Source organism: Scatophagus argus, chromosome 14 (genome assembly GCF_020382885.2).
Source record: "Scatophagus argus isolate fScaArg1 chromosome 14, fScaArg1.pri, whole genome shotgun sequence".
Taxonomy (NCBI): domain Eukaryota; kingdom Metazoa; phylum Chordata; class Actinopteri; family Scatophagidae; genus Scatophagus; species Scatophagus argus.
The window spans coordinates 14,684,923-14,712,627 of NC_058506.1; the positions used below are offsets into that span (position 1 = coordinate 14,684,923).

Consider the following 27,705-nt stretch of genomic DNA (forward strand, 5'->3'; position numbering starts at 1 on the left):
TGACACAACTGAAACGCAGGAAGTGACTTCAGTTATAACTATGAGCTCAATTTTTAAACAAACAATGGAGTTCATGTGCTGCACGCCACAGGAGTGCATAAGTATCAAACCTGGCGTGGTTGTTTATGAGCCTTGCAGCCCGGCAGGAGTTGGCAGAGCTGATGAAGTGAAACAGTAATTGTGAGATAAGCCTGTAGCAGTGACATAGACAGGTCAGGAGCAAAGTCTACAGGTATAAACGCTACCTCAGTGCCTTCACTCACTCGCCTGTGAGCTGGGACGATAAAGCCCTTTGCATACTGCTGCATCACCAGTAGTCACTCTTTGCATATCCTGTCTCACTCTCTGCCTGTCTCTCTCCCCCCCTCTCTCTCTCATCTACTGCCTGTTGTCACTTAGGAGAGGAAAGAAGGTGAACTCATTCTCGAGGCAGCAGATCTATATCACAACAAGGTCTGACTAAGCGTCCTTGTGGATTTCTGCCAGACGAGGAGAGAAACTTTGCCTTCGCGTCAGGCGTTTGTGGGCAGTTTTAATCACAGCGAGCAGGGCGGAATCGTTTCCTCTTTGATATTGTAATTGCAAGTCGTGTACAGAGCTCGTTTGGTCCATGGCGACTCCGCTCTGGTTTTGTTTTTAGTTTTGAGCGTGAGTCAACTTACTGCCAATGTGCGCCAGTCGCAGCTTGCGCCGAGTTTATCATCATCAGCAGCAGCAGCAGCAGAAGAAGAAGAAGGCAGAAGACCTTTTAAGGAACTTTCAAGAAGACAAAGTTATTCTCGCGCGGAGGAGCGTTTGTTTCATCTCTTTTCCTCCTCCTGTTTGTTGAGTTTTATTTTAAGGGGAAGAAGTTATGACTTCTGTATGGAAAAGACTGCAGCGGGTTGGCAAAAAGGCTTCAAAGTTCCAGTTCGTTGCCTCTTACCAGGAACTGACTCTGGAGTGTACGAAGAAATGGTGAGTTTGAGAAACCACCTGGGGGGATGTTTTTTCACGGTTGGAGACGTAAATAATCCGTGTTTATTATTAGCCATACAAAAGCTCCGTTGTGGCCATGTTCATTCTCATGTTTTGGGTCGTTCCGCTTCACCGCGGAGGATGCGGGCGTCCCTCATGTGTTGAGCTGAACAGGAGCGACTGCGGGTTCGACTCCCGGCTCCGCCCATCGACAAGCAGCTGTTTGAGAAGTAGCCTTCAGTAAAACTAGCAGTATCACAGTGTAGAAATATTTCACAGTTATGTTGCGTTCAGAATTTTACTTCACTAAAACTTCAGAGTAATGTAGGCTGGTTTATATTCCTGGATTATGATTACTGATGGATTAATGTGTACATCACTTTAAGGAAGCGTTTGTTTTTTGAACAGTGTAAGCCTACTAAATCACCAGGTGGCTTGTGAATTTTAACAAAAAGTGTCTCATCTTTATCGAAATTTATTTGGTGATTATATTTTGTGTTATTAATAAGCATTTGCAAAGTAACTGAAGGTATAAAATGAATGTAGTGAAGTAAAAAGTAGTGAGTATTGGAGTAGAAGTATAAAGTAGCAGAAAATGGAAATACAAAAAAATTCAGTAAATTTGATCTAAATTGTACATAAGTACAGTACTTGAGTAAATGTACTTGTTCCACGACTGTCATGTTTGTGTGTTATCAGTAAACAGTCCATCATTGGGATCTTTGAAGACCTGTGCTTTCGTGTTAAAATCACTGGCATTGAAATTAATTAAATTCGTGCAGAAACGTCGAAATCTGTCAGTGACAAACATCTAAAAATACCAAATGGTCTGTATTGTATCACCACTGTCCTGTTTTCACTCAAATATACTTCGAAGATGTACACAAATGCAGGCCACCAGACCAAGTGACTGAGGTACATTCTGAGCAAGCTTTGTTTTGTACATTCATCATCAGTATTCAATCATCTGTCATTATCAGAACAACAGCATTGTCATTTGTCTCCCTATTATTTTTCAGAGGTGTAATCAAAACACTTTACAGCACTCAAGCTCTGTAAGACTTTCCCCTCTTGTGCAATTTCCTGTTTTACGAAACACGTGGTGATGCAGCATGGGCCTTTATTCAGCTCTGACACCAACTCGAAAAACTGAAAGCTGGGAATAATCTCACCTTTGCTTACACTTTACTGTCAGTTTGGCTCATGCTGGACCTTCTTATCTGTCCTGATTAAGTAAGAAATAGTTGTGCAAGCAGCTTGTAAGCAGCATGATAAGAAATGTAGATTTTTTTTGTTGTTGTTTCTGCAGTGAGTGAAGGCTCTCATCAATAAAGTTTCAAAGTCTGATCATCAGCAGAGGGCTGACATGATTTAGAAAGAGTGGCAACACCCAAATACAGCGTGATGAAATCAGAGTTTACAAGCCTTTACTAGTTTGCTGCTCAAACAGGGAGGCAAAAGTCATTAACCACAGAGAGGACAAGAGGAAGTGAGGAGAGACTGGAGCTTAATCTAAATCAGCCCGTGGTTCTCATGTGATTAAACTCTGTATTTTGGCGTCAGAGGTTACTGACACTTCAAGAGCACATCAATCATCAGATGCAAGAAACGAACGCTTTTCCATGTGGGGGGCTGAAAATGTCTTATGAGTCACATGTTTGTGTAGTCTTGTACTCAAATGACACTAGAAGAGATGGGAGAATCATCACCTGTAATTACAACTGTTTTGGTTCACTCTCACTCCCCTCACAGCTCATCTTTGACCACATCAGGCAGCTGTTTTCAGCTCAAAAAAGAAAAAAATCCCCACTGTACACCACCTGCTCAGCACCAAACAGCAGGCAGACACATGGCAAAAAGTCTTTGCGGTTGTTTTCACATGATAGCATGGGTGGAAGAGCAAGATATTCTCCATCGTAACTTCTACTGGATAAAGGAAGCAAGAACACAAGGGGCCAGAGATAAGAAGGGCCGACAGTTTGTACATGACAGCAGTCAGAAAGTGATAAAGTGCCGTTGACAGACAGCATATCTGTATCTTTAACTGTTTATAAATATATGTATCAAGTTCTGTTTTGCACAAAATGCTGTAAACATTATCCCCGACATGGGTGGGGATAATGTTTACTGGCCATCTAGTCAGCCTTGGAATATAACCATCGTCTGCCGACCAACAAAACAACAACCACAATGCACAGTAATCACATGTTGCTAAACTGTATTATAGCCTTAATGTTCTCCTGCATAAACACAACACTCTGCTGTCGTTACTGAGCTCACAGCGAGATGATTTTGTGTCTTTGTATTTACAGCTGCTTTCTCTTCTCCTGTGTTTGCTGTTCTTTTCTTCTCCTTCTTCTTCTTCTTCCACTCTCCTCTCTGCTATCGTCGCTCCGTACCTGTCAGGCTATTTCTGATGCCACTCCTGACCCCCTGACACACACACACACACACACACACACTCTTTGCTATGCTTGAATATACACTGAAACTTGAGACAGTTTTTTGCAGCTATAAACTATTGCTGTTAATGTTCTAAAGAAAACCAGCTGTTGAAATGGTTGTAAAGGTAATACATTTAGAGTTGACTGTCAGGTTTGAAGAGTGTGTGTTACTATTATCATGTGCTGGTTTATTACTTTGGATCTGTGTATGTGTGTGTGTGTTCACTTGCGGAAGGGGGTTCCTTCTTCCTATCAAGAGGCACGCCTCACATTCAGGTCACATCACTCTGTAGCTTCCAGTTTCACTTCCTGTTCTGCAGAGGACTGAGAAAATGCAATGGGAACACACACATACAGTATACAAAGAGCTGCATGACTACACACACATGCTGCACACACATTCACTTCTTTAGTAAAGCATACATGTAGGCAGTAGCATGTGCTCATAGACGTCCACATAACACACACATAAACTCTCTCACACACACATGCACGCGCACACACACACAGACTTCAAGGCATCATTATTCAGCAGCGACAGTCATAAGACCTTCTGTTGGACTCTGTGTTGACTCACTTGTATCCACTCTGTTTGTAGACATTAGTTAATGAAGATCAAACATGATAGCATTTATTTTCCATGTGACCATAAAGTCATCTTTGTGCTTTGATCTTCATTTGTTCGTTCCTGTAGGCAACCAGACAAGCTAAGAGTGGTGTGGACCAGGAGGAACAGACGCATGTGCTCCAAGGTGAAACCACGCGCACACACACACACACACACACACACACACAGAGTCTCGTTTCCATCACTTTTGGGGACATTACATAGACTTACATTCATTTGTTGGATGCTTAACCACCACCTAATCATAGCAATAAACATCACTTGCCAAATAGTAACCCTCATGTTAAACTAACCTTAAAGCAAGTCTTCAACGTCACATTTAATGATTAATTAAATTTAATTAATTAATTAATTTAATGATTTTATCCCCATAAGTAAGGTGGGTCCTCACAGTGTGAGTGTGTAAATAGATTTTTGTTCCCACAACTAGAGGAACATGCATCCACACACACACACACACACACACACACACACACACACACACAGTAGTGCGCACACACAGTCTCACTATGTTGTTTGTTGTGCAGCTCCACAGTTGGCAGCCTGGAATCAAGAACCCCTACAGGGGCATGGTGGTGTGGCCTGTCCCAGAGAACATCGACATCTCTGTTACACTCTTCAAGGTACCAAAACCAGCAAACACTGTTTGCACTATGCACATACAGTAAGGTGACAGAGCAGAGGAAAAGCTTAGAATTAATGTCACGGAAATACAACAAGTGCTGAAGCTCCCATACAGGGCAGGACAGGGTTTGATTGATATGAACATTATGTGACTGACTATTGCTATGGTCAATTGAGGTGACTCAGATAGGGAAATATCTTTTTCAGTATGCTGTTCGTAGAATTCAAGAGTACTTCATTATTCCCAGAATTGGAGTATTCCAGCGGTCATGTCACACACGAATCACAAGACAACAAAAAAGCACAAGTCAACATGAAAACTAAAAATTAGTGTCAGACAATTCTGCTGTTATTCTGCACACGTTTGTCACGTACAGATGTGGTAAGGTGCTTCACTTGAATTACATGGATGAGTATTTGTACAAACTATACACACAGTTGTGTACAGGTTTGAAAAAGAAATAAAAAGATATCTAGTAGTAACAATAAACATTTGTGTCACACAAGACATAAAGAGCCTGTGTTCTATAACCAGAAAGGTAAATTCATGCATTCATTAAAAGACAACATTTACAAGTAAATGAATGAAGCAACAGTCACACAGGTAGATGTACAGTACATGTACTGACTGTCCTCATCTCTTCAGGAGGTCAATGCTGATGAGTTTGAAGACAAAGAGTGGACTTTTGTCATCGAGGGTGTAAGTATCTCTTGACTACTTGTTTAACAAAGGGTCTCCTGAGTCGCCAGTTAACCCAACTTAATCATTTTCTAAATAAAGTTGCCAGATTTAGTGTAAATCTGGATTTTTTTATTTTGATTTTATGCTACTCCTCCACCATATTTACCCCATTGCTAGAGTTACTTATTACTTTTATATTTAAATTATATTTAAACAAAACATATGATCAGTATCTAAATGATGTACTGCTCACATCTTAAAGCATCAGTACTACTAAAAGCTTATAACGCTGGGATGGTTTGACAATTTCCGTTCTGCATTGTGGATGATTTGTGTTGTGTTGTGTTTCTGCCTCTGCTTGAGTAGATCCTGTTCTTCCTGTATGTCATTGTTGTTTTTGTTGGTCACACAAAGGAGAACAAGGGGCATCGTAAGGTGCTGGCATCAGCCGACATCAACCTGAAGCGGTTTGCCAGTCCGACGCCGACCCAGACCGACCTGACGCTGAAGCTGAAGCCGCTCTCTGTCAAAGTGGTAGAGGCCACGCTCAAGCTGTCGCTGTCCTGTGTCTTCGTTCGCGAGGGGAAAGCCACGTGAGTCGTAGATTTAGTTATCTTTCCCTCTGCTGCTACTTACGACACCAGTAAGTTTTGTTATTATAGCAAGTTTGTAAAGGTAGAAATTCATGATGTTTATGTTGCACGACGATGATGGTGTCGTGATTTGTGTCTCAGTCAGTAGTGCTTCAGTGTAACGGACACGTGTTTGTTCTGTATCTGCGTATAGCTGTCAGTAAAGATTCATTTATTTACAACTTTTTCAGTGATGAAGACATGCAGAGTCTGGCCAGCCTGATGAGCGTCAAACCCACGGATATCGGCAACCTGGACGACTTCAATGAGAGCGATGAAGAGGAGGACAAGAAGTCTGTCACTGCTACAGGTAGACAGACTAACACTAGTCCTCTGACACTTCCTCCTTCTCTACCTCCTTTTTTGCCTTTCTGATTCCTGTCATCTCTTCTTCTCTACTCTTTCCTCTTTCCTGGCTGCTGCATTAGTCCCACACACTCTAACTCGCCCAAATCGTCCTGCCCCTCCTCCACCTGACAAGCGAAACTCCACCGGACCATCTTTTCCAGCCTCAGGTAGCTTCCTGTAGTTCTTTTCTTTCACTTGCTTGTTTCTCTTGCCAGAGAGGAGATGTGAACAGACACTCCCTCCGACCCTGCGTGTCACTGCTCACTCACTCAGCTAGTTTTACTCAGTACTTCACACACATGTTCCATTTGTTCTACATGCCACATATTTCTCATCTAGACATTAAACCCTACTGAGAATCATGTGATGATGTTGCAACATGGCACATAGAGGTTATTGTTTCCAGAGTGATCTTACTGTGAACACGAACATGAACGCAGTCATAACCAATCAGATTACTTATGCATAGTGGTGGAATGTTCCTATGGATATATTTACTCACTTACAGTACTGCATTACAGACTGCAAGTCAAATCATCAGCTGTCATCGACTCCAGTTTTAAATGTAAATAATCAGGCTATTACTGCTGACAGTTGTCGTTCTTCCTCACTGCAATGTGGCAACATAGTCACACTGAAACTAGACAACATGTTACATTTGAAATTCAACTGGAATTCAGCAAATTGAGCTTTTGAGTAGCAGTCTGAAGTGCGTATCAGCTGCACATGTCTGCATGTAAAGTAAAAAGATCAGTAGAAATGTGAAGTAGAAATTAGACAGTTCTTCACAGTTTCTCATTTAGTTTGACTCAAACATGCGAAGAAACAAAGGATCCTTATGAATGTAACACAAGGTAGCAACGTGGGATCCCAGCTTTACTGTTAATTTGAGCATAATTTCATTTTCATTCACATCTCACAACCTTTTCTTCTCTGTCTTTTTCATCATTTCTCTTTCTGCAAAAATCTTCTCCATCCATTAATGCAACCATCCATCTATTCATCCAGCCGGTGAACGGAATTCCGGTCCTCCCAGTCCTGTCGTCCACTCCCGCCCCCCTCTACCCATCGTCCCTCGCCCCTCTCCCCGGCGCTGCCGCCACCCCTTCACCACCGCTGCTGTCCAGTCGGAGATTCAGCCTTCCCCTGGCCCGTCCCCTCAGCCCTCGCCCAGGTCCAAGCACAAAACAACAGCCAACCCTCCTCTACCTGAGGCTCTTTCCTCTTCTGACCCACTACCTAATGCTGCAAGCTCCCAGGTCACAGCCCAGAGTCTCACCTCGGTCCTGCCTCCCTCTGATGTATCTCCTGCAAATCCTCCATCCCCTAAATCCTCCAAGATGCCAATAATCACACCTTCTTCTCAAAACACTTCCTCTTCCCTTCATCCTCCCTCTGCCAAATACTCTGAATCTGTGTCTACTTTACCTGCTGCTTCAATGGAGTCTTCTTTAGCAATGAATTCCTCATTTAATGCCCCCCATAAATTGACCTTTAAGCCCTCGACTGCCCCTGAAATGACCTCAGCTCACAACCTTCCCTCCCCTGTACTGTCATCACCCAATAGTATCATAACATCATCCTCCACAGCTCCCCCAAAGTCCTCTCTCACCATATCCACCACACTGACCCATAAAACCAACACCTCCACAGCACCCCAGCCTCTCCCACCTATTTCCTCCTCTGACCCAAAGTCCACCTTGTCCTCTGAGTCTCCATCTGTTCACCCTCCACTCGCCCAGACCCTCTCCCAGCCTCCATCTCTGCCCAGAATCTTCCAGTCAGGTTCAGGAAAAGGTATAAACAAGCTGGCTGGCAGACAGGCATGGTGCATGCTATCCGCTAACTGATACTTTATGTGTGATGCTCCGGTTTGATGTCATTTTGCACGTGATTTAGATTCATACCCTTTTACAAAGTCAAATACAGTGTGCGACTGTGTACACTATGTTAAACAGGTGAACTTTTATCAAGGAGTAAATCCAACTTTCCTGAGAATTAAACCAGTTCACTCACAGTTCTATTGAGGATTTGGTTCATCGTGGATGGTCTGAAAAAGTTGGTCCAGGCTAGTCTTACTAAAACAAAGTTATATGACGTGCTTGACTTAATGAATACACGATAATACATGCGTTTATTCTAACTACTGCATGTAATAGCAGATATAAATGTAACCTTTGTGTCTCTGTTCAAAATTAAACCATGGCATGGGTTTAAATACTATTTTAAACACAAAATGAAATATAAAAATATGTGCTATCTGGCTCTTACAAAACCCTTCTTCTACAGAATGTTCAAATCCAAATTCAGTTATGAATTCAGCCTCTTTAATGATATTGTGGTGAAAGCTTTTTGACTACTTTTACACCACTAATTGTTCGACAGCACCACACCAAACTGAGCCAAACTAAGGAGCTGATGAGACTCCAGCACGTGTTTCTTCCTGACTGATCACTTCTGCTATGCATCATTAATAAACTGCAGGATAAGCTCTGCTGTTCCCCTTTCACTCTACATTTGTACACACGTTTACATTTGTTTCTCTTTATTCCTCTTTTCTTTATCACCCTTTTTTTCTAATCTCCTCTCCTTCCATCAGTTCCTGTTTCACATCAGCGGCGCCCCCCGGAGGTTCAAACTGTAGATGATCTTACATCAGTCTCTGGTTTGTCTCCACTCTGACTGACTAGTACTGAAATTCATCTCTTGTCTATTCTTTTCTTCGCTGCTTGTTTGTGATGTCTTTCATTATCTGTCCTCCCTGCTAGGCCGTCACATTTTCAGACCTCAGATTGTCAAATCGATCGACCGTCCTTCCTCTCCCTCCCCTTTTTCTGCTGATGCCCCTCCTCTTGTGTCAACAGCTCCTCTTTCCAAATCTCACTCCTCTATCTCAGAGTCAGGTAACTCTTCTGATCTCTGTCCTGCCATGTTCTCTGCCTCTCTGTGCTGCTTTCATTCCCCAACCTTTCACCTCTGTCTTCTCCCACCATCACATCACAAATCAATCTTATAAATCTGGCCTCTGGTCTCCATTTCCCTCTCCACCTCATCTTTCTGAATCTTCCTCACTGCTTTTCTCAGGTGCTCAGAGGGCCTGGCTGACATCAGGTGCTGACATCACCCCCATCCCTCTGCTGAGTAGTCCTGACCTCGATGCTCTCTGTGACCCCGCAATGCCGGCCCTTACTGCCTCCCATCCACGATCCTCACCCCCTCGCTCCTCTTCGCTTTCCACCTCTGTTTTATTCTCTTCTCCTCATACTGTCTCTTCTATCGCTCCTCCTGCTCAGATCAGCTCCTGTCAGTCAGGTACACTGGCCAATACATCAAATAATCTTCTGACAGTGTTTATTTCAGCCACAACAATTACCACATGCCTTTTGATATGTGTAAAAGGTCTTGGCTCTTTTCTTGCAGACATCCCTTACTGACTAAAATTCATTGTTTGTTCGATGCTTTTTAGGCTCAGCATTCCCCCTCACTCAAGGTCAGGGCAGGGAAGCAACTCCGAGCACCCTGAGCCGAGTTGAGCGATCTCCTCAAAATAACCAGACAGTGGGCAACATCAGAATATCCAACCAGCCAACCAGACCAGCCCAGGATTCAAAGGCTTCCAACTTAGAAAGCAAATGTGAACCAGCAAGGATCAGGTGAGGTCATGGGTTGATATCACATGAGCGTTTAAATTTGGATCGCTTGCTTTGCATAGAGATCTGTTTGCCTGTATGAAGAGGAGATGTGTCAGAGCTGAAGACGAGACTTCTTGGAGATTGGTGGCACCTGTAGCAAAACTTCATAGATGACAAATATGCATACATAGGAATATAGTTTTTAAAATGCCAGAGACCTCAGATTCTTCTTCCTTTTCTTGAGTTCTTCTCATGTTGTCTTGACGAAAGTACATTTTTGCAGTTCGAGATGGGCTGTGTGTTTAATATTGCATGATTGTTTTAAAGAATAGTTTGATGCTTTTTGAAATACAGTTATTTGCTTTCATACCAAGTAAAAGATGAGAAGATAGATACCCACATTTGTTAAACAGGAGGCTGCAACCAGGAGATAGTTAGCTTAGCTTAGCTTAGCATAAAGACAGAAAAAGAGGGGAAACAGTCAGTTGGGGTCAGTCAAAGGTATCAAAATCCACAAAGTCACTGCACCCGGCCAAGAAACAAAACAACACATAACCAAACAAAGAAAATATATTAATAACTACCCTTTACAGGTGGTGTGACAGGGCTGGGCTCCCTCTGTCTTGCTAAGTTAAGCTAAATGACAAGCTTCCTATTTAAGAGACAGATTTGAGCGAGAGATCAATTTTCTCATCTAACTCTGCAAAAAAGCAAATATTTCCCTAAGTTTTCCATTTTTTCTTAAACTGCTGTTGATGATAATGCAATTCGGGCATCAGTGTATCTATCTTTAAAGGACATTTCTCCTCTAATCTTTTTTTTCTTGAATTTTATATGCTAGAACTTGAATAACAAAGAACACATCCGTTTTTAGTAATATAATAAGGACTCCCTGGTATTGATCAGCACCTTCTCAAACTCGCTATGGCCCAAAACGACCCAAAGCTAACCCACCTTTGTCCTGACTGAGGCAAACCTGCTGCAGCTTGCTGACACGTGTGGATGAGCAGCAGTTTATCCGTGGTTGTGGACCACGTGGTTGAAAGCTTTGTCGATCTACAGTTGCCTCGTGGCTGCTTTGTGCGTGGTGTTTGTGCTTCCTTGATGTTAACACGTGCTGTTAACTGTTGCAGAGTGTTTTGTACCCTCCCACTTGTTGCACTGACCTTCTGGAATAATTATCAGGTCTGTTGTCCTGACTGTGGCCTGACTGTTTCCCCTTAATCACCCCCTGCACGCTGAGCCTGAAATCTCACCATCCAGTCATCTTTTGAGCCTGACCTCCAACATTTCTGTCCCCAGTCCTTCCCAGTCACGGTCAGAGCTGATAATAGCCCCGCCCCCTCCATGGCCTTTCTCCTGCTGTGAGAGCTCCACCCCTCAGCAGCCCTCCACTTCAGTTGTGGCGGCATTTATCACTCCGAAACAGCCAAATGTTCAGGAGGGTAGTGATTCGAAAAAGCCAACCAATGAGACGGGGAGTATTCTTAGTGCATTTGAGGCAGAAAAGCCACCACTGGCTCAGCCAGAGCCTGAGCCTGATTTTGATGACATCATCTTTGAGTCATTTAACCAGAGAAAAGAATCAGGGGGCTTGTTTCTGGAAGAGGATGACTCTAAGAGGGACACTATCAAAAGGTGTCCTCCACGGTGAGTATTTATATTCACAGATAAAAACAAGATCCAGAGCATAAAACAATAAGGTTGTAAAATGTAAGCTCATGGTGCTGATGATGGTAAAATACACACATTCAGGTTTAAGGAATATTGTTTATCTGTTCTGCAGTCTTGAACAGAAACCCAATGAAAAGGTCTCTGGAGAAAAGCTGGCAGAGCAGTTAGAGGGAGCAGCGAAGCAGAAGGAGGTGATGGTGAAGGCTGAGCAGGAGAGGCCGAGGGAGGAAGAAATTCTCAAAACACAAGAGGAGGAAAGGAGGAGGAAGCAGGAGCAGGAAGAGAGGAGAAAACATGAAGAAGAGAAGAAGAGATTGTTAGAGGAGGAGAAGAAGAGAATCTTAAAGGAGGAGGAGGAGATCAAGAAGGAGAGGGAAAGGAGGAAATACGAGGAGGAGAGGCTCCTGAAGGAGAGGAGAGAAAAACAGGAGAAGCTGAGGAAGGAGGAGGAGAAGAGGAAGCAGGATGAGGAAGAGATGATGAAAAGAGAGCAGCAAAGGAAACTCCTGGAGATGGAGGAAGAAAAGGAAAAACTTAAGAGGGAGGAGGAGAGGAGACTGGAGAGAGAGAGATTCTTAAGGAAACTGAAAGAGGAGGAGGATAAAAAGAAGGAGGACAGGAGAGTGCTTGAGGAGCAAAGAAGGAGGAGGGAGGAAAAGATTCTCCTGGAAGAGGAAGAGAGGAGAAAGATGGAGGAGAAACAACTGAAGGAAGAAAAAGACAGGGAGCAACAGAAAATGAAAGAGGAGGAAGAGAGAAGAAAGAGGGTAGAGGAGGAGAGAAAGAAAAACGAGGTGGAGAGGGAGAGGAAGAAGAGGGAGGAGGAGGAACGGAGGAAAGAGGAAGAGAGAAAGAAAAAGGAGGCAGAAGAGGAGAGGAAGAGGAGGGAGGAAGAGAATAGAGTCAAAGAAGCAGAGGAGAGAAGAAAGAAGGTGGAGGAAGAAAAAGAGAGAGTACTCAGAGAGGAGAAAGAGAGGGAGGAGCAAAGATTGAAGGATGAGAAAGAGAAGGAGAGACTCTTAAAGGAGGAGAAAGAAAAGATGGAGAGGATGAAAAGAGAGGAAGAAGAAAAGGAGAAACGACTGCAAGAGGAGCAGAGAAGGCAGGAGGCAGAGAGGAAGAAAAAGGAGGAGGACAGGAAAAAGAGGGAAGAGGAGGAGAAGAAGCGTCTGCAAGAAAAGGAAGAGATGGCAGTAAGAAAATTGAAGGAGGAGGAGGAAGACAAGAGGAGGAAGGAGGTTCAAGCAGCTCCGCTCTGCAACCTGGAGGCCAACAAGTCAGATGAGGACAAGCAGAAAATGAAAACTCTGGTTTCAGACACACACTCTGGCCTCCCTCCTCCCAGTTTCACACACTCGACCTCAGCTCTTAAAGACGTCACACAAAGTGCACTTCCTGCTCCCCGTCTCCTTCCTGCAGACAAAGGCAGAGTTGTATCAGCCGAGCAAACTTTCAGCCAATCAAAAGACAGCGAGACAACCCTTCAATCAGTTAATAAACCAAGCTCTGTCTCCATAAACAGCAGTGAGCGGTGAGTTACAGCATGGAAATAAAAAGAACTGATTTCACTGTGGGAGTTGAGTTCTTTGCCTTCTCTGCCTTCTTAATCTGCAAATAAAATCACTTAATCTGTGTTTTGTTAGAAACTTTGAAACTCACTTTTGTTCCTCTGTGTTTCTGCACTGAATCAAGTTGGGCTGAATTATTCAACTTTTCTATTTTGATTGTTTTTCTTTTCTTGTGTGGTGATTGTTTTGTGATTCCCTGCTCGTTTTACCACTGCATTGATTATCTAGGTGGTTGGGGTCTCTCCTCATTTTCTTAATTTTGCTGAACTCTTACTGATATTCCTCCACCTGTGCCCATTTTCTTCTTCTTCTTTTTTCTCTCCCCTTACTCCAGTCTGTCACAACCCTCTCTCTTAAAGGAAGGTTCATTGCCAAACACTATTGTCCCAGAAAAGAAAATTTCTGCCGCATGTGCTCCACCTGACATCCGTTCAGGCCCTACTGTTACATTAGAGGTCTTGACCCTGGTGCCACCTCCACAGAGGCTGACTGATGCAGAGGTTCCTCTATGGAAAGCGCTAGAAGGGAGAAATGGGAAAGATACAGCTGAAAAAATCTCTGCCAAGGAGGGTACAAAACCTTTGTGCAGGGGGTAAGAATGGATAGGGGGCTGTTTGTCTGTGTGCTGCTCTGCTTTATCTTTCCATCTGACCATGTGTGTGCCTTTCTGCTTCACTGATGGTCTGGCTTCTTAATGATGTAGTAAGTAGCACATGTAAAATTGTACTGGCTGTATCTTTCATGTGTTTTATCCTCTGTTCTTGCTCATACAGAGAAGATGCCGCCAAAGTCAACACCCCTGTCAGACATGAGAACCAGGCAATCACAACAAAAGACAAAGAAACACGCCACATAGTCCCGACTCCTGCCCAACCCGGCGCTCCACCCGTTAAAGAGGAGCCCGGAGAGCCAAACAGACCCAGAGTGGAACCAGCAACCTCAGTGGAGATTTCCCCCAAGCCGACAAGTGAGAGCTCAGCTTTGGCGCTTGACCCGCTGCTGCCCTCAAAACCAGAACCAGCACTGCAGCTGGAACAAGTTCTCCAACCATCGGGAAAACCACAACACGAGGGAGCACATGAGGATAAACCAACCAAGTTCGTGGCTGGTGGTCAGGAGGGTTTCATCAATAACACAAAGCCTGTGTGCGAGGCGGAAAAGCAGCTGTGGGCAACTGTAGAGGAGGCCACAGCAGAGACAGAAGCGGAAGGAGGGATGGAAAGTAGTGAGAGCACTGAGGAGAAGGATGAGAAGCAGGAGCAGGGTGGTGTAATAGGGGGGTGAGTCAGTGATGGTTCCTTTGCAGCATGGCATGACATGTCTGGTTTTGCTCACGAATCAGCACATACAGACACACACTCACATGCATACTTGCACGTGTACTGACAAATGCTCCTTTGTGGTGCTACAGCCTAACCAGTGTTTGCTCAACAGTTGAAATTGCTGTTCTCTTCAGCTCAGCCTCTGTCTATGCTGTTAGAGTGGTTCTTTAAATGGAAATAATTTGATGAGCACTTTTAATGAGAGTGTGTGTGTCTGGGGCTGTCTGTGTGTGTGTGTGTGTGTGTGTGGTAGTACCCAGAAATGTGCACACCCAGAGGCGGATGTGTGTGTTGCCAGGCAGCAGATGGACGTGTCTGCTGGCTTCATGTCAGCAGTAGTTGGGGTGTTGTATAGAGGGTGAGTCGCTCTGCCTGCCTGTCCATGAAGCTGTTTGTTATGGTGTGAGGCATCATAGAAAACATTTTTGAAGACCAAAATTAAGTATAGTCAGAACGTATTTTCAAATCGGATCCTTCTGAATGTTGCACAAACTACAAAACAAACATTTACTTAACATATTATATGTTATATATTGTATAGCTAAAATAATAAAGAATCATATAGAAATATGATTATTATTCAACTTATAATCATATATTTTTTTACTATATTTTTTACAAAATTTTCTAATAATTGCCAGGAAATGTACCAATTTGTTCTCATAGTATTCAAATTACTTATCATGCCTTTCATTAATCTGTTCAGAGAGACATTTTATTAGTTTGCTGAATTATCTCCATGTTAGTTATTCCAGTGTCGGTTGCTTGCATCATACAGCGCGCCTAAGTGCTTAATGCTGTGGAAAATCCCCTGCACTGTAGATAGAAACTGTCATCATGTCCAGCATCCTGTTGGTTTCAGTGGTTGATCTATCATTTTGATCATTTGAGTGTGATCCACTCAGTGGGTGGTTGTCCATAGTCTGTCATAAAGAGTTTTTCTTGTGCATATTAGTGGCTTGCTTTGCATCTTTCTCTGATCTGATCTGAGCTCTCACCTGCATGGTACCAGGAACTGTTTTCGCTTGTGCTTAATCACATCAGAGGTAAATGTCAGTGGACTTTTGCTGTATCATGGGTAGGAAAATAAAAGTGTAGGGTGGCTTTCAGCACAACCAACAATAAATGTTTCCTCTGTGTGCTTTGGATAAGCACCAAAACAAAGTCTGAAAGGAACTACTTAATCAAGCATGCTGTCTGGCTTTCTGTTCAGAGCATGCTGAGGTCATTTTAAGGGTGAGCCCCGTCTCAGAGTTTTCCTGACCCTCGTGTCTGTTCCTTTAGCTATGAGACAGTGGCCTCCATCCTGCAGACAACTGGATCCACTGATGCAGCTCATCCAAGCCGCTCTGCAGACCAGCCATGTCTCCTTATGAGTAGTGAAGATCAGCCATGTTTGCATGATGTAGATGCAGAGATACTGTGTCCCTCTGAGACAGATGTTGATCAACAGATTCCCATTGGTGGGGACATTTCGCCACCTGCTGCCTTCTGTGACACAAGAGGAAACCTGAAGATTAGTGAACAAACGGAATTAACTCAGATGCCAAAGAGTTTGCACCCACAGGGGCTGAGTCTGGTGGCAAGTCTGAGACTGGCAGCAAGTGAGCAGGAGAAGGAGAGAGAGCTGGAGAGGGAGAGAGCAGAGAGAGAAAGGATAGAAAACATGAGGAGGGAGGAAACAGAGAGGGTGGAGAAAGAAAAGGAGGAGAGAAAGAGGTTGGAAAAGGAGAGAGAAGAAACAGAAAGAAAGGAAAGAGAGAAAAGGAGGAGGGATGAGGAAGAGGAGAGAAAGAGGTTGGAAAAGGAGAAGGAAGAGATGGAGAGGAAGGAGAGTGAGAGGAAGAGGAGGGAAGAGGAGGAGGAGGAGGAGAGAAAGAGGTTGGAAAAAGAGAGAGAAGAGATGGGGAGGAAGGAGAGAGAGAGGAAGAGGAGGGAAGAGTTGGAGAGAAAGAGGTTGGAAAAAGAGAGAGAGGAGGTGGAGAGGAAGAGGAGGGAAGAGGAGGAGGAGGAGAGAAAGAGGTTAGAAAAGAAGAGAGAGGAGAGAGAGAGGAAGGGGAGGGAAGAGTTGGAGAGAAAGAGGTTGGAAAAGGAGAGAGAGAAGATGGAGAGGGAGGAGAGAGAGAGGAAGGGGAGGGAAGAGTTGGAGAGAAAGAGGTTGGAAAAGGAGAGAGAGGAGATGGACAGGAAGAGGAGGGAAGAGGAGGAGGAGAGAAGGAGGTTGGAAAAAGAGAGAGAGGAGAGAGAGAGGAAGAGGAGGGAAGAGGAGGAGGAGAGAAGGAGGTTGGAAAAAGAGAGAGAGGAGAGAGAGAGGAAGAGGAGGGAAGAGGAGGAGGAGAGAAGGAGGTTGGAAAAAGAGAGAGAGGAGAGAGAGAGGAAGAGGAGGGAAGAGGAGGAGGAGAGAAGGAGGTTGGAAAAAGAGAGAGAGGAGAGAGAGAGGAAGAGGAGGGAAGAATTGGAGAGAAAGAGGTTGGAAAAGGAGAGAGAGGAGATGGAGAGGAAGAGGAGGGAAGAGGAGGAGGAGAGAAAGAGGTTGGAAAAGGAGAGAAAGGACATGGTGAGGAAGAGGAGGGAAGAGGAGGTGGAGAGAAAGAGGTTGGAAAAAGAGAGAGAGGAGATGGAGAGGAAGAGGAGGGAAGAGGAGGAGGAGAGAAACAGGTTGGAAAAAGAGAGAGAGGAGAGAGAGAGGAAGAGGAGGGAAGAGGAGGAGGAGAGAAAGAGGTTGGAAAAAGAGAGAGAGGAGAGAGAGAGGAAGAGGAGGGAAGAATTGGAGAGAAAGAGGTTGGAAAAGGAGAGAGAGGAGATGGAGAGGAAGAGGAGGGAAGAGGAGGAGGAGAAAAAGAGGTTGGAAAAGGAGAGAGAGGAGATGGAGAGGAAGAGGAGGGAAGAGGAGGAGGAGAGAAAGAAGTTGGAAAAAGAGAGAGAGGAGATGGAGAGGAAAGAGAGAGAGAGGAAGAGGAGGGAAGAGGAGGAGAAGGAGAGAAAGAGGTTGGAAAGGGAGAGGGAGGAGATGGAGAGGAAGAAGAAAGAGAGGAAGAGGAGGGAAGAGGAGGAAGAGAAGAGGAAGAGGTTGCTAAAAGAGATGGAAGAGCTGGAGAAGAAGCAAAAGGAGGCGAGGGAAAAGGCAGAGAAAGAGAGGAAGCAGCACAATGACACAGCAGATGTGGAAGAAAACAAAGAAACAGAGGAAAGGGAGAGAAAGACTGAAAAGCAGAAGAAGGTGGAGGACAGGGTGAGACAAAGGGAAGAGGGCAGCAAAGGACAGAAACCACAAGAAAAAGGAGAGATCATTTCATTAATGTCAGTGCAAAACAAAGAGGAAGTAATGATTAACCAATCAAATGACTGGCCTCCTCTGAGGGAAGTAGAACTGGATGATATTGCAATAGATGAGAGGCTACAGGGTGATGAAGAGCATACACAAAACAAGTCTGATCCCAAGTTATTGAAACAGACTGACCCTAAAACTGAGGCCAAACCTGCTGAGTCGCTTTCTGCCATCAGACCAACAAACAAGCTCAACTCCGGATCAGTCAAACCTGAGGACTATGAAATCTGTGTTAAGAAAGCCCCAGATAATTCCAGTCTGAGATCAGTTAAAAAAGACAAATCAAATCTAATATCCGGTGCCATCCCAGTGTGGTTGAGAGAGGAGGAGGAAGAGGAGGTGGAGTATGAAAGAGGACAGGAGGATCTTGGCTCCATCTGGCTGGCTGAGCTGTACATGGAAGGGGTAGCGGGGTGAGTAAGCGGTGGGGAGGGGAGGGTGGTGGGGCTACTAACAGCAAAGGGTTGGCTGTATGAGAGAGATCTGCTTGTTGCTTCTTGTGGGTCAGAGGACAGCAGATGTGCATTTTATGCGTATGCTTCCTCTAATAACCAAGGCTTGACTGACTCACTGTATCTGCAAGGAAATAATAATTACTAAGCATTACTGTCCTTCATCTAGTGAGGGTTTGGCCTTTTTTCTCAAGAAAGAGTGCTGTGTTGGCATGTGAGTAATGTGTTGTATGTCATTATAACACTGTGAAGGAAACTGTACTTTCCTCTTTACATCTTTTTCTTGGTTATGAGTTAAATGGAGATTTTCAAACTGAGGAGGGATGCAGAGTTGCAATTATTTATCCTGCTAAGATATGTGGTTAGCCATTCATGTTACCATAAAAGCCTTAATGCCCGGTTTCCGTAACAAAGATATGATTATCTCTGAAGTCCAGTGTGAATAAACATCCACAAATCTGCTTAGAAATTGCAGGAAAAATTCACCCCCAGAACTTACCTGAGAATCAACACATTATTAAGTTTTCCTCAGTATGAAACACAGTTATAGTTGTCTGCATATCCAAGGACAAACTGCAAACAGGAACTACTAATTCAGCAAATTCAGCATAGTCCCAGTGATGCTAATTTGCCAAAATGTAAACAGATAACACAGATTAAACATTATGCTTCCTGGTTACATCCCTGAAAGGATTATGGGTTTACAAGGGGTACAGTTGTCTCAGTTTCATCTGAGAGTCCGACTTTGAATTTTTTAAATTTTATTTTATAGCACTGCTGTTTTTTCAAGATTACAGTTAGGGTACAATTTTAGCAAATGAGCATCAGTAGTCCAGCAAGCATGAAAAGGGGAAGCTGTGCAACGGACCTCCATCTATTCGCAGTATGTTTGTGTCCATGATTGTCTACATAACTGACATGAAGGAACATTGCAGCGTTCCTTGATTTTGTTCAGTAAATAAATAGCATGTTGGCTGGAGGCTGGAGTATGTTGCATATTAGTGTTTTTGTGACACTTGTACAGTTTGGTATAATCTCACATGGCCAGACCTCTGTCCCACCAGACTCGTGCAAGTCTGTGGAAAATGTTTTCCAAACAATGTGGATGTCAGGGCTTTGGTAAAGCTTGAAACAGCCATGAGCTTAGCTGAGTTTGGAACAAGCACTCCAGGAGAGCTGTTGTTTTAGATTAAAATGAATGTCCTTAATGAGTGCCATGCTGTATGTTCTGTTCAATCTAAATCGGTTTAAAAGAGGGTAACAACCCTCTGTTTTGCTTGAACTTCTCACGATGGAGTTCTGGCTGTGTGAGATGAATGACGTTATGTTGCATGACAAGGACATTGCAGTTGCATCTGTTGCTTGTCAGGTTTTTGTTTTTTTTTTTCACCTCAGGCACTTTGGCCTTCAGGTTCAGGTTTGAATCTCCCTTTCTGTCTTCAGCACAGGCCACCCGCCCCTTGCTGTTTCCCAGAAGCCTTCCTCACTTCCTTCTAGTGGACAAACCTTTTACCAGGGTTCTGCTGCTAGTCAGCCAAGTGAACTCAAAGGAATCATTCAGACTTCTATGGCCAAAGATCGTCCTCAATGTAATGAGGCACAAAAACCATCAATGAAAGAACTGGACACAGCAAAAAATGAAGAGGGAGAACTTCCAAGCACAAACACTGTCAGAATGCAATCTGACACTGAACACACCAACGTGCTCACTGAGAAGAACATCAGTGAGACAAGCAATGACACAGAAATAGCCAAAATGCCTACAGATTCACACAAGACTCATGAAATGAAGCCTGATGGAAATTCGAGTCACCACAGTTTAAACACGGACATACTCACCACAAAGAGTGACAGTCCACAGATTAACGACCTTCACGCACTGACACAAACCCCTGATCTTTACCAGCTTACCAAAGACCATCAGCTCCGAGAAGAGGAGAGGTTGTTATTGGCAAGAATTCATGAGATGACAGGTGATACGTCCCCTGTGTCCAGCCCCCGCGGTATGAAGCGCCTCATCCCCGACCCGCGTGACATTGACTGTGACACCACAGAGCTTGTTGATCACAGTCAGCGCTTGATTATTCCCTGCTTTGATACCCTGCAGGAAATATCTCTAACTGAGGCAAAAGAGCCGCTGGCCATTGAGCTGGGGCAAAATCAAGAAGGAAAAGAAAATGTGTAAGTCAGCGTGGGCTGTCGACCTGTGCTGCTCTATAAAATAACTTTGCCACTTGTCTCGTTTGGGTATTTGATATGCAGAGCTGTAGACTTAGAGACTTCTGACTTAGACTTGAGTCAGACTAACGTCACAAAAAATGAGCAATCAGTACTCTCTAAAGATATGACATGTCTTGAGAATTGAAAGCAAAAACATCTCGGGATAAAATTCTGACCTGGCAAAAATAATGCAAAAAAACCAATCATTAAAAAGACAAGCATGAGCAGAAATTATATAGGCTTACATGTTAAATGTTTCATTACTCATAGACTAAGAGTCTACAGCTATGCTAGTCACTCTGTGAGGCTGTACTTACAGCACTCACTTTGGTTCCTTGAGCTAAATGCTAAATGGACTAGTGGACTGACTGATTGACTGCCACAGGCCGTTAGACGTTAGGCATCCATAGAGCCATGCTGGCTGTTCAAATGCTGTGTCGTGAGTTGAGACTTAAGCTCTGGTGGTATGTGTGTAAGTGCACGTCGGTGCTGTGTAGTAGGACAACTGTTTGGTGAATCTGCTTGTTTCTTAGGGGATTAAAAAAAAAGCCCTAACAGCATAGACCCATTTTGAGTGACCCATGCTGAAAATATTGGTTTCTGTTCTCTGGATGCAGTGTATGCGCTCTAACATCAAACCAGTGCTGCAATCTGTCATGTCATCAGACTTGCATGTCTCTCGCTTGCATTTACGAATCACTGATAATGATGCTGAAAGCAGACCGATGATCTCTTTTCTTCTACTAAACAAAGCCTGTCTTCTTATGTCCTGCCACCTCTTAGGCCAAAAGTCCAACCAGCTGACACCTCCAGCACACACGCCGATGATAAACACACTGACACACACTCCACTGCTCTCCATCACTGTGAGATGAAGACATCTCGACTTCCTACATTACTAGAAGAAGAAACCTCTGACCTCAGGTCCCCTGATTCTGTTCCAGTGGTCAGAGAGGAGGCTGACGGGAAAGACGCCGCTGCTGAGGTAAATATACACAATATACACAAGACAAACAGTCACAACCAAAACTGAACTTCTTTTTGCCCTTCTCTCCTTCTCCAGGACCTTGTGAACTCTAGCCAGTCACTGCTCCAGTGGTGTCAGGACATCACCAACAAGTACCCAGGAGTAAAGGTCACCAACTTCAGCACATCCTGGAGGAACGGCCTGGCCTTCTGTGCCATCCTTCATCACTTCCATCCAGACAAAATGTAGGCCATACAGGCAACATGACCTGTTTTTCAGCATCAAGAATTGAAAAAGAAAAAGAAAGATTTGAAACAACTAATCCATTGCTTGATTGCCAGAAAATTAATTGGCAGCCACGGAGATTTACTGCCATTTTGTGTTTTATATTATTATAAAACCTAATCTTTTTGGATTTTGGCTGTTGTTTTGACAAAATAAACAAACATGCCAGTTTGTATTCTGGAAAACTTAAACAGGCACTTTTCACTATTTTCTGGGATTTTATAAACTAAACAATAAATTGTTTGATCAAGGAAGTAATCATCAGATCATGAAGCTTGTATGTTCTCAGTATCTTCTTCCATGCTTTTATCCCATCAGAGTTTTTGACCAGTTGGACCCTCATGACATCAAACTGAACAACAAGAAGGTGAGGATGTTAATCAATCAATCAATTTAGATTTTTCTTAATTAATTTTACCTGCATTGACTTTTAATACCGTGTTGTGATCATCTTAACTTTCTGGCACTCTCTATGTTGTCTTTTGTGGGCTAAAATTGACATTGCTGGACAGCTTGTTTCTTTACTGATGACATCTTTCTTTTTTAACAACATCAGGCGTTTGACGGTTTTGAGGCTCTGGGCATCTCTCGTCTGTTGGAGCCGTCCGATATGGTTCTCCTGTCCGTCCCCGACAGGCTCATAGTCATGACCTACCTCAGTCAGATCCGCTCACACTTCACCAACCAGGAGCTGAGCGTGCTGCAGATAGAGCACAACAGCAGCCAGTCCAGCTACGGCCTCGCCCTTCCTGGTCCTGGTCCATCTAATGTCGACGCTGCCGCTTTCTGCATGGCCAGACTGAATGAAGGAGTGAGCCTAGAGGAAGGAGGAAGCAGCACATTGGTCGTCCCACCACCGAGGACCAAACGGCCAGTAAAAGGTGTCAACTTCTTTCTTTGCTTTTTAACAATTTTAAATCCTTGTATGTATCCTTTAATCATTTGATAATTATTCCTACCACAATTCATCCCTTCTGTCAATTTAAGCCACTTCAGCCTTATGGATTGCAGTCAAACTCACTTAAAATTCCAGTCCATAGCTATTCAACCTTCCTAGATACAGTAAGACACAAAATGAAGTGGAGCAAAAAGAGAATCAAGTCGGAGAAAACTGAAAAGAAGCGTAAAAGGAAACATTTGTGTGTCTCCAGGGAACTCAGGAATGTGAACTAGTAAGTGGATAAACAGCAAGGATAAACAAATCATTAAATCAAGTTTACAGCACCTCAGTAAATTCTACTGGTTTCCCAAGGCTCCCAAAGATGGTCCAGCAATAAACAGCACACTTTGGATATAAATATCTCTCTCAGTATGTGAGACAATGAATGACGGAGTCCGACATGAGCACATTTTATGCCAACAACAATTTGGTTTTGGTTAATTCAGATGAGAGATTGGTGTCTATGCTGAAATAAGGATGGATTTAATCAAAATGTAATGACAGTCGTGGGATTGACTGTTTACTTTAGCCGTCGTCCATCAAATCTGATAACCGCACACAAACCCTGCAGCACCGACTTGTTAATCCTAAACGACGCCTAGCTATGTTTACTAACAAGTGCATAATTGTGGTTGTTGAAGGTTACTCAGGAAATTCAAGACGTTAAATACAACTTCTAATAGCTTTTGTGGTGCTTTTAGTGGATGAGTCAGTAACCCCAGTCCCACCCCCAAGGTCGATCAACAAAGCAGTCAAATCTGGAAATCAGGTAATACTATACTCTTTATTTTCTCTATGCATCAGCCTTGTGATAGTTACTGTATGTCAGGGTTTGATGTTTTTGTTGTCCAGGATGAAGACACATTCACTGACTCTGCTGCAAAAATCTCAAACAATACTGGTGGGTACCTGAGTCAGTCACAAAACATTAACACTTTTAATATTTATTTCATTTCCCCATCATTATCATTTTCATTTCTTTCTCTTCTTTTTCTTTTACATCTTGTTTTTTGTTGTGTGTGTTCATATGTGCAGAGCTGCAGAGCGCAGCTGAGAACAAGCCTCTCAAACAAGAAGAAGAACCAATGGTCAGTCTTGTGTTCTGCACTTAGCGTTTTCTCATCTCTGCATCTTTTATTTGACTCTCACTCTCAGATCAAATCACATAAACATCATTAACCTAAATAATGGTTGCAAGAAGGACAGTTCATGCTAAAGAAAGCATTTCCATGATTTTAAACATTCTGCATTCACAGCCTGTATTTTCCCATTCTTTTGACCTCTCTCTAATCATCTGACCCTTTTCTTTTCATTTTATTCTTGTTTCCCCGACTCCCCTTTTCCTCTGATCTCCATTCCACCCCTTTTCCTCCCTCGGTGACTGTCTGTGTGTGTTCATGGGTGATTATGTGTGTGTGTTTGCATCTATGTGTGTGTGTGTGTGTGTGATGGGGCTTGTGGTCAGTGTCTGCAGGACACCAGCCAGTATGTGCTGAGTGAGCTGGCAGCATTAGAGACGGAGCAGAAGCACATCGACAGCAGAGCTGCTGTAGTGGAGAGACGTCTGCGAAGCCTCATGGAAACAGGTGAAGCACACAAACACACACAAAAATGCACATATCTTCAACAAATAATGAACAGAACTAAACAACGTACAGTGAATTTATAACCTTTCCTTCTAACCTTTGCAATGTGGTGTTGTGTGGTGGTGGTTGTCGAACCTGCTGTGCATCCACTACACATACATTCAAAACCCCCTTATTAAACTTGCTGTATGCCAGCAAAAATAAATAACATGCACTGAAAATATTTTCAGTTTTAAGAATCAGGAAAAGAAGTTGTGCTTCAACATTAAGCTCATCTTTGGAGTGCTAAGCCCAAAACCCAGTGACCCTATTCCAAAGATCACTGTACCAAAGATACAGTGATCCTGTACAAGTCCAGTTCATGTTAAGGTTAGGATAGCAAATCTATACCTGCCCCACACCCAACTAGACACCTAAAATACAAACTGCTGGTTACCTACGATTATATCTAAATCTCTTCCTTGTGGTGGCTCACCGGCAGAGCACCATCAAGTAAGGTGGGGTCCTTACTGCAGCGATTTGATTCCAGCCCGGGGTCTTTGCTGCTTGTCATCCCCTCTCTTTCTTCCTACTTTCCAGCCATTATTCAGTTCTCACTGTCTTTTTTTTAATGTTTTCACACTACATGTGTAGAACCTCAGAGTTATAATAGATTAGATTTGCAGCATATTTTCTATACTGCCAACATGACCAAGTGCAAAATAATTATCTTAATTTTTGAGACCCTCATATTTTAAAGGGGTCCTTGTTGGTAGTTCAGGTGTCCAACTGTATGTCTACCTGTATGTCACACAACATTTTGGCAATGCTGTATGTTGTCAAGTAACCCATCCAGTTGTATACAAACTGTTCTTCTTCTGCTAACACAGGAAGCGACCGTGACGAAGAGGAGAGACTGATTCAGGAGTGGTTCACTCTTGTGAACAAGAAGAACGCTCTGATACGCAGACAGGACACCCTGGAACTACTGTAAGAGCTTGTACATGCAAGCAGCACACACATGTACAAACACAAAGAGTACAATCCACACCTCTTCTTATCTGTCTGATTACCGTCTGCATCTACAGGCAAGAGGAGCAGGATCTGGAGAGGAGATTCGAGCTTCTGACCAGAGAACTTCGGGTCATGATGGCCATAGAAGGTTGGTAACCAGCAGAAATACTGAAGTAAACGTATCAATACCACAGTGTTTTTATGCTGTAGTTGATCAAAGTGAGTAAGCAGTAAAAACAAGCCATATTTAGGCAGATTACTATAATAATTTTGTAAGGAAAATGTATATTACTTTTATAACTATTTAATAGAAAAAAAGTACAATAATTCAGTTGGTACAAGAAAAGGGATTCATGAAACACAAGACCTTCAAGTTAAGTACACGGCAATTAATATTTGTATAGCATTTTTTATATGTTAGCACATTCAAAGTGATTTGAAAATGACTTACAAGCTTACAAACAGTTTGAGACTAATGCACAAGACAGACAAAAATTATGAAAACGTCATAAATAAGGCCATAAATTCAATAAAAACAATTTAACAATTAGGTGGTGCAGTGGTTAGCACTGTCGCCTCATAGCAAGAGAGGTTCGAATCCCAGCCTGGGCCCTTCTTTGTGGAGTTTGCATGTTCTCCCTGTGCCTGTGTGGGTTTTCTCTGGGTTCTCCAGCTTCCTCCCACAATACCAAAAACATGCACGTTAGGTTAATTGGCTACTCTAAATTGCCCCTAGGTGTGAGTGTGAGAGTGTGTGGTTGACTGGCGACCAGTCCAGGGTGAACCCCGCCTCTCGCCCGTAGTCAGCTGGGATAGGCTCCAGCTCCCCTGCGACCCTGACGGATAAGCGGTATAGAAAATGGATGGATGGATGGATAATTTAACAATTAAATGCTTTTAGCCATATTACACCACTTTCCCTGTCTACTGTTTGGCAAAAGCGCCAGAGGAAGAGCTGGAAAAACCTTTAGCTCAGCAGCTCTCCTGTCTCCTCTTTGCAGACTGGCAGAAGTCGGCCACCCAGCAGCAGAGGGAGCAGCTGCTCCTCCAGGAGTTGGTGTCTCTGGTCAACCAGCGGGACGAGATCATCAGGGACATCGATGCCAAGGAGAGAGGGTGAGTGTGTGTGGATAGCTAGTTTTTCAGTAAAGACAAAGTGAGTCGCAGGGAGGTAGCAAATTCCTCAAAGAGAAAGCATCGGAAAAAGACACATTTTGTCTGTTTCATATTGTTTGACTGACATGTTTCAAATGAAGCCCTCAGGTTCATGCTTGTAATGTTAACAAAAAAAATGTAATTCGATCAGTGTAACATGTTATTTTTATTCCTTATTTGCAAGAAATTGATTGATACAGATCTGTGTGCGGATGAGCGTTAAGAAGGTCATATGCAGTAAACTGTAATGTGGTGTTTGTGTTTGCAGGGCGCTGGAGGAGGACGAGCGTCTGGAGCGCGGCCTGGAGATGAGGAGGAGAAAATACAGCAACAAAGACAAATGTGTCCTACAGTGAGAAGAGAGGACGCATACAAACGGCTTTTTTACTGCTAAGCCTCTGAAGTACGAACACAGATATTTGGGGCTGTTTTTTTAGTGCCTTTATTTTCCTGGAGAACTGTACATGTCCATTTTGAGGAGACCTGACATGCTGCGTCCTTTTCAAAAGTTTTTGCTTAAAAATGAATGTCTGTTTTGTTTTTGCATAACAGTATTATTTGAATTCTTTTCACAAATTTTTATTTATTTAAATTATGTGCCAGATTGGTGCACATCTATTGCACATATGGTGTGTTGTGTGTGTGTGTGTTTTTATCAGTTTGTTCTGTATTTGATCACTGGCTTTTCCCTTTTACTTTTTATACATATATATAAATATAGAAAAGAATTCCCTGGCCAAAACGAGAGCTTGTCTGAATCAGTTTAGGTAGAAATGTGCCTTGTAATCTTTGGGGGAAATCTTTTTGTTTGTTTGTTTGTTTCAGACATTTCCACTCAGAAAGTGAAAAATACACTCAGTGATGAGCTGGACTCAAACCCTCAATATTGAGAGTACAGTGTGCATGTTTTCAACAGCAGGATGACCCCAACATCCTCTTTTGATAAACCCTGCCAGCCGTGCATGTTAGTGCATGTGAGCGATGCTGAAGAAAGACAGTCGATTGTTGAGTCTCATTCCCAGGTCGCTCACAGAAATGAGTCTGTTTCCCTGTTACTGTTTTCTTTGATTACTGTGTGCATGCTTTTTGAGGTGCGCTGATGAAGTGGTACCACCGCTTCACATCACTACTGTAAACCTGTCACGCACTGCAGACACCTGATGTTGCTATGCATATTTATGAGGTGAAGATATGATGACTGATATTGATAAATATGTTGAAGAAAAATAAATATTGTTTGGTTGCTTATCAGTTTGGATGGTTTATCT

At 43.3% G+C, this 27,705-nt stretch overlaps 1 protein-coding gene across 1 annotated transcript; it reads left to right on the forward strand.

Moving 5' to 3' along the window:
• The first annotated feature begins 254 nt into the window (after nucleotides 1-254).
• ehbp1l1b (EH domain binding protein 1-like 1b) lies at nucleotides 255-27,688 on the forward strand. The gene is made up of 32 exons (XM_046411507.1): nucleotides 255-957; nucleotides 4,096-4,153; nucleotides 4,557-4,652; nucleotides 5,300-5,353; nucleotides 5,750-5,928; nucleotides 6,159-6,277; nucleotides 6,396-6,482; nucleotides 7,324-8,112; nucleotides 8,915-8,980; nucleotides 9,084-9,218; nucleotides 9,400-9,627; nucleotides 9,782-9,968; nucleotides 11,250-11,597; nucleotides 11,734-12,081; nucleotides 12,163-12,549; nucleotides 13,963-14,469; nucleotides 15,796-16,093; nucleotides 16,670-16,980; nucleotides 17,185-18,252; nucleotides 19,735-20,472; nucleotides 21,295-21,496; nucleotides 21,575-21,723; nucleotides 22,082-22,130; nucleotides 22,320-22,644; nucleotides 23,405-23,472; nucleotides 23,556-23,604; nucleotides 23,739-23,791; nucleotides 24,178-24,289; nucleotides 25,159-25,258; nucleotides 25,357-25,430; nucleotides 26,284-26,398; nucleotides 26,706-27,688. Exons 1-32 carry the CDS (start codon nucleotides 854-856, stop codon nucleotides 26,791-26,793), a joined length of 7,491 nt encoding a protein of 2,496 aa, XP_046267463.1. The 5' UTR covers nucleotides 255-853; the 3' UTR covers nucleotides 26,794-27,688.
• Nucleotides 27,689-27,705: the final 17 nt, after the last annotated feature.